Source organism: Lactuca serriola, chromosome 6 (genome assembly GCF_051521515.1).
Source record: "Lactuca serriola cultivar US96UC23 chromosome 6, Lser_US96UC23_V15, whole genome shotgun sequence".
In the NCBI taxonomy this organism is placed as follows: domain Eukaryota; kingdom Viridiplantae; phylum Streptophyta; class Magnoliopsida; order Asterales; family Asteraceae; genus Lactuca; species Lactuca serriola.
The window spans coordinates 4142745-4158022 of record NC_136413.1 but is presented as its reverse complement, the minus strand read 5'-3'; the positions used below and the strand labels follow the sequence as shown (position 1 = coordinate 4158022).

The 15278-nt window shown below is 40.9% G+C and overlaps 1 protein-coding gene across 1 annotated transcript; it reads left to right on the top strand.

Moving 5' to 3' along the window:
- The first annotated feature begins 8133 nt into the window (after positions 1-8133).
- On the top strand, positions 8134-8540 carry LOC145058113 (uncharacterized). The gene is made up of 2 exons (XM_079006032.1): positions 8134-8333; positions 8420-8540. Exons 1-2 carry the CDS (start codon positions 8134-8136, stop codon positions 8538-8540), a joined length of 321 nt encoding a protein of 106 aa, XP_078862158.1.
- The last annotated feature ends 6738 nt before the right edge of the window (positions 8541-15278 follow it).

Below are 15278 nucleotides of genomic sequence, written 5' to 3'. Positions count from 1 at the left end.
GCAGAGCGGGGTCTTGCTACAAATGTGGCAAGGAGGGGCATATGGCCAAGGATTGCCCCAAGGGGTTTGCAGTATGTTTCCACTGCAACTGGACCGGACACCGGAAGGCAAAGTGTCCACAGTTGCGAGGGATAGCTCAGGGAGCATCTCAGGGATCTGCCCCTGCTGCAGTGTGAGCTACAGACAGTCGGCCCGTAAAGGTCGAGGCACCGAAGGCACGAGGGAGAGCCTTCCAGTTGACCACGGAGGAGGTCTGCGCAGCGCCCGATGTCGTGGCTGGTATGTATTCTTTCATGTATTTATTTTGATGTTTGAGATATTGTGTTTATATTATGTTATGCGTAGGTACTTTTCTTGTGAGTTCTGTACCTGCCTTGGTGTTATTTGACTCGGGTGCGAGTCGGTCTTTTGTATCTTTAACTTTCAGTCAGCACATCAGTATTAGTCGAGAGGTGTTGAGTCAACCTCTGAGAGTTTCCATAGCTGACGAGAGGGCAGTGTATGCCACCGAGGTGATCCAAGGGTGTGTACTCGAGATTTTCGGCGTTGAGTTTCCGATTGATTTAGTTCCTATTGCGATGGCAGATGTTCGTGTCATCGTGGGCATGGACTGGTTGAGCAAATTTGGAGCGGTCATCGACTGCGAGAGACAGCTGCTGGCCATACGAGAACCTAGTGGGGGAGTTCTTACGGTGTACGGCGAGGGTACACATTCTGGGTCAACATTTTGTTCGGCCGCTAGAGCGAGGCAGAGTCTACAATAGGGCTGTAGTGGGTTTGTGGCGTATGTGATGGATACGAGGGTTGATTCAGGGAGGCCGAGGTCAGTTGATGAGGTTCCGATAGTGCGAGAGTTCCCGGAGGAGTTGTCGGGTGTGCCTCCTGAGAGGCAGGTAGAGTTTCGTATCGATTTGGTTCCGGGGGCAGCACCTATCGCCAAGGCGCCCTATCGCCTTGCACCTCCAGAGATGCAGGAGTTATCCTCGCAGCTTCAGGAGCTGCTGGGGAAGGGGTTTATTCGGCCGAGCAGTTCGCCGTGGGGAGCTCCTATCCTCTTTGTCAAGAAAAAGGATGGTTCACACCGGATGTGCATTGATTACCGGGAGTTGAACAAGTTGACGGTCAAGAATCGTTATCCGTTGCCTACGATCGACGATTTGTTCGATCAGTTGCAGGGAGCATCTTGGTTCTCCAAGATTGACTTGAGGTCTGGATATCATCAGATGAGGGTGCGAGATGAGGATATCCAGAAGACAACGTTCTGGACTCGTTACGGGCATTACGAGTTTTCTTGGTGATGCCTTTCGGGCTCACCAATGCACCGGCGGCGTTCATGGATCTCATGAACAGAGTGTGCCGGCCGATGTTGGACCGCTCGGTGATCGTGTTCATCGACGATATATTGGTGTATTCGAAATCCAGAGAGCATCATGAGGAGCATTTGAGAGATATCCTTGGAGTTTTGAGATCGGAGAGGCTTTACGCCAAATTCTCCAAATGTAATTTATGGTTACGAGAGGTCCAGTTCCTTGGGCACCTCGTTAACTAGAATGGGATATTGGTCGATCCGGCCAAGATTGAGGCAGTGATGAGTTGGGAGGTACCGAGATCCCCCACCGAGATCAAGAGTTTCTTAGGATTGGCAGGCTATTACCAGAGATTTATTAGGGATTTCTCCAAGATCACCGTGCCACTCACCAAGTTGACCCGGAAGGGTGTTGCTTTTTCATGGGGCCCAGAGCAGCAGGCCTCCTTCGAGACACTTCGCCAGAGACTATGCGAAGCCCCGGTGTTAGCCCTTCCGGAGGGGATAAAGGACTTCGTAGTGTATTGTGACGCGTCGATATCGGGGTTGGGAGTAGGGATGTCAACGGGGGCAAACGGGACGGTGATTGCATCCCCCGCCCCCGCCCCCGAAATTTCCCCGTTCCCCTGCCCCCACCCCCGCCCCCGCCCCCACCCCCGAATCTCCTTTATTACCCCCGCCCCCGCCCCCGTTCCCCCGCCCCCGATTGATTTTGGGCTACCTTTTTTTGGGCTAAAATAAGTTTTTATTTAGGCTAAAATAAGCTATTTTCTAGGTAATAAATAATTATTTATAGTAGAATTTTACATGTTAAAAATAAAAAAGTTATAGCATTTTAAAAACTTATACTAACAACTTAAAAACATTTTTTTTGATGAATTTTGGAAGCTCAAAATCATATTATTGTTTATTATATTTATATAATTAACATATGTAAATATATTTGTAATTTATTAACGGGGTCCCCATGGGGGTTTCGGGACGGGATTGCCTACACCCGCCCCCGCCCCCGAAAATAAAATGGGGGTTAACCTTGCTCGCCCCCGCCCCCGGCCCCGATTTTTTTTTTAAAAAAATCCCCCAAACGGGACGGGCCCCCCACGGGAACGGGGTCCCACGGGAATTTTTGACATCCCTATTTGGGAGCGGTGCTTATGTAGAGGGGGCATGTGATAGCATACGCATCGAGGCAGCTGAAGCCTCATGAGATGAGGTATCCCACCCACGATCTGGAGTTGGGGGCAGTGGTGTTCACCCTCAAGATCTGGCGTCACTATCTGTATGGGGTTCGGTGTACCATATACACGAACCACAAGAGCTTGAAGTATTTAATGGATCAGCCCAACCTGAACATGTGACAGAGGAGATGGTTGGATGTGGTGAAGGATTACGATTGTGAGATCCTGTACCACCTGGGCAAGGCTAACATTGTAGCCGCTGCCCTGAGTCGTAGGGCGGAGGGTGCCCCGATACGAGATGTTTGTATGAGGCTGATAGTGATGACCCCAGTGTTTGACTTCATTCGACGGGCCCATGCTGAGGCCGTGAGACCAGAGAACCGTAAGAGGGAGCGGGTTATCAGGCATGTATCAGAGTTTGTCACCGATAGCCGAGGGCTTATGACCTTTCAGGGTCGGATTTGGGTGCCGTTTGTGGGCGGAACGCGTACCATCTTGATGGAGGAGGCGCATAGATCGAAGTTTTCGATCCATCCCGGGGCCACTAAGATGTATTTGGACCTGAAGAGAGAGTATTTGTGGCCCTGTATGAAGAGGGATGTTGCATGGTTCGTTGAGAGGTGTTTGACTTGTCGCAGGGTTAAGGCCGAGCACCAAAGACCGCATGGTAATTTGCAGCTGTTGGCGGTTCCTGAGTGGAAGTGGGAATAAATTACCATGGATTTTATCACCAAATTGTCGAGGACTGTTAGGGGCGTCGATGCAATTTGGGCGATTGTGGACAGGTTGACGAAGAGCACTCACTTCCTTGCTATCAGTGAGAGCTCTTCCGCTGAGAGGCTGGCAGAGTTGTACGTGAAAGAGGTGGTATCACGACATGGAGTGCCGATATCAATTGTCTCAGATCAAGATGTGCGTTTCACATCCAGGTTCTGGAAGAAATTTCATGAGGAGTTGGGTACGAGGCTGCATTTTAGCACCGCATACCACCCACAGACCGATGGGCAGAGCGAGCGGACGATTCAGACGCTCGAGGACATGCTTTGGGCATGTGTATTGGACTTCGGAGGGAGTTGGGACACATTTTTGCCTTTGGCTAAGTTTTCTATAACAACATCCATCATTCGAGCATCGGTATGCCACCCTTTGAGCTGTTGTATGGGAGGAGGTGTCGGACTCCCATTTGTTGGGGTGAGGTCGGTCAGCGTGTGATGGGTAGTACAGAGATAGTACTACAGACGACTGAGCAGATTCAGCAGGTCAGACAGAGGTTACTGACAGCTAAGAGTCATTAGAAGAGCTACGCAGACAGGCGTCGCTCGGAGATCGAGTTCCAAGTTGGTGACTTCGTACTCCTAAAGGTATCTCCTTGGAAAGGAGTGATCCGATTTAGGAAGAGAGGCAAGTTGGGGCCTCGGTATATTGGTCCTTTTAGGGTGACCGCCAGGGTGGGCAGGGTAGCATACCGTTTGGAGCTACCTGCGGAGTTGAGTCAGATTCATGATACCTTCCACGTGTCTCAGTTGAGGAAGTGTATCGCTGATGAGTCGGCAGTGGTTCCATTAGAGGACATTCAGGTGGATGCGAGCCTGAACTATGTTGAGAGGCCGATCGCGATTCGGGATAGAAGGATCAAGGCTTTGAGAAACAAGGAGGTGCCATTGGTTCAGGTCCAGTGGCAACATCGGAAGGGTTCCGAAGTGACCTAGGAGTCGGAGTTAGAGATGTGTGAGCAGTATCTAGAGTTATTTGTGGAAAGAAACTTCGAGGGCGAAGTCTGATTCTAGTGGGGGAGAATTGTAACATCCGGATTTCCAGGTACATTATTTATTCATTTATTTTGGAGAGTTTGGAGGAACTCGGCAAGTTGATGCTTAGACTCGCCGAGTAGAGTCGCGAATTCCATTTGGGTTATTGACCGGACTCGGCGAGTCGACTGGTGGACTTGGCGAGTACACGCTGTTTAATGAAACCCCAATCCTCGGGGTTTGAGGCCTATTTAAAGGGGCTTATAGCCACCAATTACAGCTACCAGACCCCTGAGTGAAACCCTAAGCGATCTAGAGCATTTGTGAGGAAGGAAAGGCCATTTTTGATCCTTGTGTGGGTGTTTTTGCAAGAAGAAGGTGACCAAGTCAAGAGGGAGCTAAAGAAGGCGCTATTCTGTGGATTTCAGAGCCTAAGAACTTCATATTGAGGTATATATTCGATCCTTCTTTAGTTTTGGGTGTTAATCCTTAAGAGTTAGGGTTTCTAGCCCATTTAGAGTGTGATTGATGGTGCAATTGGTCCCTTCTTGTGTTGAGGCTGCGGATCTGGATCCAAAGAGGTCCAGAGACCTTAACTCCCTGATCTTTATGGGGTGACATTGGGTAATATGAGCTTAGGGTGACATTTTGAGGCCATTTCTTCAAATAGAGCCATTGGATCTTTGCATGGGCATCAAGATCTAGACTTTACGTGTTTATTTTGCTTAAGGAGGCCATATCTATGGATTAGAGGAACGGATCTCACCTCAGGAGGTCATTTGAGCTTGAGCATGGCGTAGACTCGCCGAGTCCCAAGAACAGACTCGGCGAGTAGGGCTAGGGTTTCCCATAGTTCACTCAGTGAATACTTGCCGAGTTGGGGGAATGACTCGGTGAGTCAGAGGGAATTAGAGGACTCGAGTTCATGGCGGAACTCGCCGAGTTCATAATGGGACTCGACAAGTTGAGTAGGGGTGGCCCCGTGATTCATGCCAGGTGGAACCCGTCAAGCAGGGGAAGGACTCGACATGTCATGCGAGACTAGAGGGATAGTCGACACGCGTAGACTCGCTGAGACACCCAAGTGCACTCAGCGAGTTGGGTCAAAGTTTGACCGTTGACTTTGTTGACTTTGAGGGTTTGGTCAACAATGGGGTCTTTGTGTCAAGAGAGGGGTAAAATGGTCTTCTACCCTTCTGAGGATGCCAAGAGAGGGTTGAGTCTAGTCTCGAGAGTTATATTTATGAGAGTATTTACTTTATGTGATTAGGTGGAGGCTAGACCATATTTCTACCGAGTCAGAGATTTACCGAGACATCTGAGGTGAGTCTTCTCACTATACATTACCTAGAGTGGTAACAGAGCTATGTGTTAGTATACTGTATGTTATTTATGTGTTATTGTGATATGTGATATGCATGATTCAGAGTTTTCGGAGTTAGGACCAGAGGGTCCATAGAGTTAGGGCTTGAGGGCCCACAGAGAGAGTTGGGACTGGAGGGTCCCATTGAGACACACTGACCAGAGGGTCAGCAGAGTTATAGCCTTGAGTGGCTAATGTATGTTAGAGTGGTATTTTGGGGAACTCACTAAGCTTCTTGCTTACAGTGTTTTATGTTATGTATTTCAGGTACTAGTGAGGAGCGCGGGAAGGCGCCGACATGATTCGTACACTCACACATGGATTTTTATGTAATTCGATTTTGGGAAATGTTTTGTGGAACCGAGTTATGATACAATGAGATTTTATTAATAATTATGAATGAACAATGTGTTTTGAAAATGTGAAAATTTGCTTTTATTTTTACGGTGTTACATGATACTTGAGAGAATTTGAGAGGTTTACGGCCAAGGATGGTAGAAATGAGGAATAAATGAAAGAAAGATACATATATGGAAAGGGTGTTCACGACCGTGAACTTGACATCGAGTCCATGCAGAGTCCATAAGATCGGGGAAAAACCCTAGTCCCTCATCAAGTTGTCCCACCAACTCGTCGAGTTCACTCTGAATCCAATAACGGGAAAACCCAACTCTACTCGTCGAGTTGGATGACCAACTCGTCGAGTTCTCCAGCCCTTTCTCATAAAATTCATTCCAGTTGATTCCAATGCTCCAAACTCCGGATCCAACCTCCTAGGATTAAGTTACCACGTAAAGTTGTTAACTTTACAATCATGCAAGGCCTCACAAGGCTAAAACACCCAAAACTAAGCTCAAGAAGGGTTTAGGATATGAAGACGGTTCAAAGCTTCATAAAGCTTGAGGCTTTATGTACATGAGGGCTTAGAGGAGTCAAGATCTGCAACTACTCCCCTTGGACAAGATCAACCCAAAAATGGCCCTCATTTGCACCAAAATACGCATAGACTCACATAAGAAGAGATCTAAGAAATAGCAAGCCAAGGTAAGGACTTTTTACCTCCAAATAGATGATACAACTATATGAATGTTGGATCTAAAGACAACTTCTTGTTCCAAGCTCTTCACTCTTCAAGCTTCCTCCAATAATGCACACTTTTGGCTTCACACACTCAAAATATGGGCTAGCTCACTAGGGTTTCTCACTGGACGTGATAGGGTGATGAGGGAGGTGGGGTAAAGGAGTTAAAGTCCTTTAAATATGGTGCAAACCTAAATAATTAGGGTTTTCTCTAAATAGCCTCAACTCTTCGAGTCCAACTCACCAACTCGATGAGTAGGCTTCATGACTCGTGAGTCCAGATCAACTCCTACACGACGAGTTGGGCCATCTAACTCGTCGAGTAGGCCCTTCAACTTGCACAAAATCCTCAAGTACCACATCTAGGAATCAGAGTGTTACAAGATGTGAATGCTACACCGCATGGGGAGGGTTCTAGTTCAACCTCCTCATCTGATATTCATGTTCAAGAGGAGAACGAAACCCATGAAATCAACTTAGAACCACCTTTCCATGGAGAGAATCTGAATCCAGAAGAAGAAATATATACATCATTCGTGGGGGAGACTGGAAATGCGAATGATGATTCAGATGTACAGTCAAAGTTTGAAGAATTGAATGCAGAACTGGATCCAACATATGATCCAAATTACCCTCCATTAGCCAAATAGACCAAAGATCATCCGAAAACTCAAGTCATAGGATATTCGTCTTCAGGTGTTCTTATGAGAACTCAACAAAAAGCGAAGCAAACTACACTATTCTCCAAAGTGGAATTTTGCATGTTCAATTCGTTCATCTCACTACTAGAAAAATAGCCTTTTACGACGCGCGAACAATAAGACGCTTTGTTTTATGATACGCAATAGTGTGTGCCCTAAAAATAATGTCAGCTGTCCAAAAATTAGAAGAATTTAGGGCACATATTTTTACGCACCCTAAAATAAGTGTCACATTGAAAAAAAAACACGGAGGGCACATAACATAAGATGCGCGTCCTTTAAGTATGTCGCTTTATATTTTTTTAATGAAACGCGGGGTCACTTCTTGTTGGGAAATGAAATTCTGAAAAGTTTGAAAGGCCCGCCATGTTATTACCTTCTTTCCACCATTCTTCTCTCTCTTACTCAGATACCCCAAAAAAACCCTAGTATACTTATCGCTCCTCTTTTCTCCCACAGCAAACTCACACCATCACCAAATCTCTTCGCCATCACGAATTCCTAACTTTTGCTGATTCCAGGAACCAACATCCTCTGCTTCATAACACCGGAATACGTCCTTCAAGCCGTCGGAATCGAGCTCGGATCCAACTACCCTCACCCGATTGTGAAAATAGATGAGGCAAAAGCCCGATTACATGAAGCGCTTACTCAAATGTGGCAGCATGAAGCATCTTCTCGAGGGATTCTGGAAAACGGGATAGAAGAAGGGCTTGGAGACTCGTCGTAAATTGCTCTGAATGCTTTCCCTCAAGATATGGAGATGGAGATGGATGAGAATACGCTGAGGACAAACCCTACGACCACCACGATCTGTCATTATGAAGACCAAATGGTTCCGAGTATGACGACGTCGTTGTTTAGGGGAGGGGAAGAGGAATCGTCTTCAGAAATTGGAAAATTTAGGTTCCGATTAATCAAGGCGGAGATGGAGATGGAGATGGAGATGGTCAAACGGTGAGAACGGGTAATATGCAGCCACCGATTGATATCACGAGGGCATTGAGAATTTCGGATGATTTGCCGGCGAATTCTCCCAACAGTTCGAGTTCAAGTTCGAGGGAAAGAGATGGGGGTATTGTGCCTGTATGGTCGCCTTCCACTTCTAGTTTCTTGGAGACGTTTGTTGGTGAAGATACGTCTTATTTGCAGAGGCGTACGTAATCTTATCAATTAATCAAAAAATGGAGGCGGCTTTCGCAAATAGGGTAAGTGTTATGATATGGAGGCGATATTATATGATGAAATCCATGGATATGCTTTGACTGCAATAAATCCGTTTTTTGATGATTCCTCTCCTAAGGATCATGTATTTGTTGATGAGTTTAGCTGTACAGGTATATGTTGTTGTTCTTGCTTTTACTACATTATGCAAGAAGGGTACTTTTGACATTTTGTTACATATGGCAAGTTTAAAGTATCGCTTGTTGGGTTCTAAAGGTGATATTGGTTCCTGGCCGGGGTCATGAGTATGTTAGGTAATCACATATAAATCACCAAAATCTACTTCCATAAGTAAGAAAACAAATGTTCATTGACCCTGATTTCATCTTATAATTTGTTTCTTCACATGAAACAACTTCCAAATACTATCTAAGTGGTTTTACAGGGGGTAGCAGTAATCTTAACAGAATTGGGAGAGTACACCAAGGCAACATCTATGATTGAAGATCCGACCAAGGTAATGATCCTCGCCATTAGTAGTTCAATTATGGTCAGTATGCCCTAAAAAGTCCTAAAAAGTTCTATGCTTGTAATCATATTTGATGACCTTAGCTTGTTTTTTTATGTCATTGAATGGAATATTCATGTAATTATGTCCATATTTTTTTGTCTATTGACTAACAGATGTCAAAGATAAAACCAGGTTTTCCTTTGATTATTTAATAAATTATTTGCTTTTGTTAGTTCAATACATATCGATTGAAGACAAACGGGCAACAAGCTGCGCCGCTAGCCCTTTCTGGATGTCAAATAAAATGGACTTTGATGCAGAATTGAAATTGTGAATATTGGGCCAATTATTCAGTCAACTGCTATCTTTGAGATGGATGCATCAATTGATGCAATATCAAATGAACTCAGAAAATTGCGCACAGGAAGGGTATCAAAAAATGCTCTCATGTTATGAAGGCGACTAATTGATAACATAATTGAATAAATTTGATAACTTTTTTTAAACAGAAAGAAGAATTTACTGGTGTAGGTTTGTTCACTTGTTATTTTTTACTGGTGTAGGGTATTGTTTAAGAATCTTCCAGTAATGACCCTAACGACCACTTATATATACTGGTGGATAACATTTCTGACGCGGGTAAAACTGTCATTAGTAACGAAGACTTGGTAGCTGATGCCAATTCCAAAAGTTCAGTAGCCTCGTTTTGCAAAGATATGACTGTCTATGACGTACATCTCCTATAAATTCCAAGTCTGAGAATTATAAGCCTTTTTTTTCATCGTTATCAAAGGGTATTTAAGACATTTGGTGAATATTTAAAATTATCATTATGTGAAAGTTTGGACACTTTTGATAGAAACTTATAATTTTTAATGCAGAAATTCATCACCGGGATGCTTAAAGATTTTGGTAACATGGCCTTGGATCGAATTCATAAAAGTATCAAGGTAAACTTTTATTTATTATTATTAATTTTTATTTTGGTTCTGAGAAAATGATAGATTTTTTTTAAAAAAAGTATAAAAACAATAAGTTATTGTTGCAGATGTTTTGTTCTGATCCTGCTTATGACAAGTCACTTCAGCAGCTATAATGCTTCTTGAGGTTAGTAGTGGAAAATTGAGTTGCATTGGAATCACTAAATCCTCCAAACGTGGTAGAAAATCCGGATCGGAATCAACATCTTATGTTCTCAGAGACCGGAATCACTAAATCCTCCAAACGTGGCAGAAAATCCGGATCGGAATCAACATCTTATCTTTTTGCTCTGTATGTTGAACTTTCACCAGGCATATAAGGACTCCTCATTGCAGGATTGTAAGAAAGCATCTAAAGAAGTAATTCCAGATATCATTAACAAGCTTCAGGTATATTCATGGTTAATTTATTTCTGATAATATTATTCAGATCCTTATATAGCCGTTTCGCATATATGTCTTTTAGGATAAGGTTATGCATGCTGGAACAACAGTGGATACATGCTCTTGGTTTAATTCAACAATGACCTGACTGGTTGACAACCAGCTTTCTGTCAGTATATATGCTTTATTTGTTCCTAAATTATAGTTTATCATTTTATTTATTAGTATATGTTTAGACAAGTATGTTGCTACTTCTTTTGTTATCTTAAGGACTTCATAGGAACATGACCTAATATATGGGTATTTTGCTATTATTTAATACAAAAAGAACAACTTAATAGAAAAAATTAAGAAAAATGAGATTGTCCCCATTAAGTCCCAACTTTTAACAAATTTGTGTTGCATAGCTTATTAGGTCGTATTACATAGCTTATTAAATACAAACACTTGATATATTGTCTGATAATTGTGTTCATGATGACAGAGATGGGATATATTTTACAGCAGCTGCAAGTGGAACAGTGGCAATTGAGATCTAAAACTTGATGAGAGTGAAGATGAGAAACAGAAGCAGGATGGTCAGTTGAAGGAGTTTGAGGGGAAGAAGCTTGTTTCTGCAACCAAAGAAGGTCTAAAATTTGTATATGTTGTATATCTTGAGGTCAGTAGTCTCTTAATTCCTTATCTTTTTTCATTCTCCTTTTCTTTTTTAGTAAAAAGTTTATCTTTTTTTAGGTCATCTGCCTTTGACTTTTAGAAATCCACCTGATTTGCTTGGCACTCCTTCCTCTGAATGTACTACAAGGGTTGGGTTCGTTAATCGTTATCTTTTTTTATCATTCAAAATGATGCTTCAAATCAGTTATCTAATCTTTAAAATTCATGTAAATGGTCTTGTTGCAAAAGGTCAGAAAGTCCCTGATGAAGGTTGTATTTTGCAGGATGGAACACCTTGGCCAGGAAATAACACAAGGGAACATCTAGGAGACAACTATGAGGCTTGAACTTTTCCCCACTGGTTGACTTTTAAACTTTGAATTTTTCTGCTTATAATCAAGGATTTGTTTTTAATAGATTGGTTTATATGAATCTAATGGTGGTATTATTCAAATTTGTAGGTCTTGTTGATGTGCATATTGTCAAGCAAAGTAGCTCGGATGTTGTGAAGGTGGGCAACAAGTTCTTGTACTTCAACTATTATTTGTTGATGACATTTATCTCTTTCACATTTGATGTATTACATTTGTCTACTATTGGAATCACTATTAGAAAAAAGGCCTTTTACGACGCTCATTGCGCATCGTAAAACGCTCAGACGACGCGCAAATGCGTGTCAAGGAAGGCCCTGTCATAAAGAGAGACGACGCGCATTTACGACGCACATTTATGACGCGCATTTACGACGCGCGGTTACGACACGCAATGCGTATCAAGGAAGGCCCTGTCATAAAGGAAGACGATACGCATTCGCGTGTCGTAACCTTACGACGCGCGTGTTAATGACACGCAATGCGTATCAAGAAAGCCTCTGTCAAGAAAGACCATGTCATAAATGAAGATGACACGCATGTTTGCGTATCATAATTTTAAATGTTAAAAAAAAATTATTTTTTATAGATTTACTAATTTTCAAATTAAATTTGCATTTAATGCCTCACAATATAAAATAAAATATCATATACAAAAAATATAATCCATTTCATAAAATTTAATGTCTTACAATTCTATTTCTTACAATATATAAATTTACATGTAAAAACATCTCTACAGTCTATATGTTTCATGCTTGATTTCCATCTTTTATCGTTTTTAAAAACAAAAGTTCTAACAAGAAACCTTCTTTTAGTAATGCAAGTGATGCTCTTGATAAGCTGATATTCTTAAGTGTAACGGATCTCTCATTACTTGGAGATGCTGGTGAGCTTGAAATCCAAATTAAACCTGATCCAGAAAAAGGGACAATCACAATATCATAAGATTACTTACTTTTCTTCATTCTTGAATCTTTCCTCATAAAATACAACTCTACAAGAGATTTATAAACCTTTTTTTACCCATATTGTAGACACACTGGTATTGGAATGACCAAAGAAGAACTAATAGACTGCCTTGGAACCATTTCTCAAAGTGGTACTTTACCTTCTTTCATATAAATCATTAGCAAATATGTACTACATTACATTAATTGGTTAATTTTATAAAATGTTGAATCTTTTTGTTTAGGAGAACAAGGATCTTGGAAATGATAACAGTTTAATTGGTCAGTTGTTTTTTACACTCTCTGGCACTGCAGTAGAAAAGATGTATTTTTTTATACCAAGTGGCTCTCAGTCTCACTTTACAAATTTTCATGTTTTGGGAAAACAAAATACCTGATTATTGAGTCATCAACTACAATTGAAGGTTTCTTGATGAAAGCCCTAATTTTCTTAAAGAGGAAGAGGCGACTAATCCGTAAATGGAAGCCTTTGGATTAGCTAGTCATCCAGTTTCTCTGAAAAATAGAACACCAGAATCAAACAACTATCAGTAAGCAATCAAGTTCCAAAACATTAAGTCACAAAGATATTATAATGGAATGAGACATTTTGAAAAGTTCATTATTTCATGTAGTTATTATTATTTATTTTTTCTTTTAACCAAACCCATAATTCCATTTTCAATAAAATGGTAAGTCAAAGATACATCCCTGTTTAACCTAAAATCCATCAAAACATTGAACTAACATACTAAATCAAGGATAATGCAAAGCAGTTTCTTTTGGGTAACCCACCAGCAACAGGGGTAATTTGTCCATCTACATGCAGTAGATTGTACTAGGGACTTAAAGCACTTATAAAACTATCTTATGGAGGGTATTTTGGTAAACCCACCAGCAACAGGGGCAAGTCTGTCCAAAAAAATATTTGAACGGCCTAATCATATTTAAATAGCATCAAATTAGCACCAATCTCTCTATATCTTCTTCATTTTGTCCAGAAAAACAACTAAAAGACCTTGAAAGCACAAATACAACAAAAAAATATTAAAAATATGTATTTGAAGGATTATTTAATGAAGAGAAAAAAACAAAGTAACTTTATTTACAATTTTACCCCTGTAACTACAGTTTCTGTCCATGCCCAAGCTAATGGAAGAAAATACCATGGGGATTTAGCAATCATGAAAAGCCCCAATGCATATGAAGTGGCAAATATCAAAACAGATTTCCATGCTTTCATGTTATCAATTTCAAATACCTTTTGAGAAAAAAAATAAAAAGTATTAAATATGAATATGTTCAAATAAAAAAGGATAAAAATTAATAAGTAAGAGTGTAATACGGTCTTGGGAAGAGTATCGATGATGTCTTCAAAGTGATATTATCTGAAAGTGGTTCTCCAATTTTTCTAAAACCGTAATTTTGCATAATTCTTGTCTTCTTTCTGCACTGTCTATTGGTAATGGTGGTGTGATAGGACTGGCTACTGTTTTGACTATTTTACCCTTTCATAAAGGAATCATTGCAAGTTATATATCAGGGTTTAAGAAATACCTTAGAAAGACCATCAGTAAGGGCCTGTTTTAACATAATCACAAAACTATAAGGACTTAACTATTATATAATTTAAAAAAAAAAAGAGGGGGAGGGGGTTTACGTATCAAGGCAAAGATCTGCCAAAGAACTGCGTCTTCAATAAAAAAAGGAAGAAATCAACCAAATGCAACCAAAGATTCAAATTACAAGAAAAAACCATACCTTCTTGGAAAACCATTCATGTTTCCAAAAGAGTTGTTTGGAAATGAAAAACCAGCAACAGGGGCCACAATGTTTAATCCCACAATCTCTATATTCATTGGCTTCCCATCAAGTTCGACATTGTTATACCTTTTGACAGCCGCTAATGCATCTTGCCTTCTTTAATACAATATCATAGCCATCCCCTGAAAGAAAATTTGGTTACAATAGAATCACAAACATGAAACTTTACAAAAGGTACTAAAACCTTGAATTCATGCCCTTGCACACGAGTAAAAGAATATGGAAATAGATTTACACATCTTCAAAGAATCTTTAAGATGTATTGTAATTTATACTAACTTTGCCTTCTACCAAGTACCAAACTTAGAAGTATAAGGATTTCAATTTCATGTTTATTAGATTGTCAATAAAGAAGAAACAACCAAATCAGTTTATTTTTTGAAATATTCTAAGTCTGATTTTTTATGGTTAATCCAAACATTGGAGTACGGTATCCAGATCTAGCCAAAGTTAGCTATAAGAGGTAAAAAGAAAGTATCAATCACCTTAATATCGTCATTCGAGATACTGTAATCAAGGTTTGATATGTAAAACTTCGTCCCAGTTTCAATCGCAGATGGATGGCCGCCAGGTCCAACTTTACCCATGACATTAGCATAGACGAGATGCACCTTTGTCTTGTCTGAAGGGTTTTCAAGAACAGCTCTAACAACCTAACACAGAATATAAATTACCATCTTATTTTATTTTATTTTAAAAAAAGGACTTTATAAGGTTTAAAATAAATAAATAAACACCTGAAACATCGGAGTGATGCCAAATCCACCAACTATCATTCCAAAGGCTCTAACCTGACCTGGTTGATACCTAAAACGCCCCTGTAAATGTAATTTAAAATATTTAAAGCTCAAGTCCATTCACCTCCGAATAGAAGAATGTAATTAGTTTGATTACCAAAGGCTCTAACCTGACCTGGTTGATACCTAAAACGCCCCTGTAAATGTAATTTAAAATATTTAAAGCTCAAGTCCATTCAACTCCAAATAGAAGAATGTAATTAGTTTGATTACTAAAGGCAAGGATGCAGAAAACTTCTGAATCAAAATCAACTTTCTTAAGCG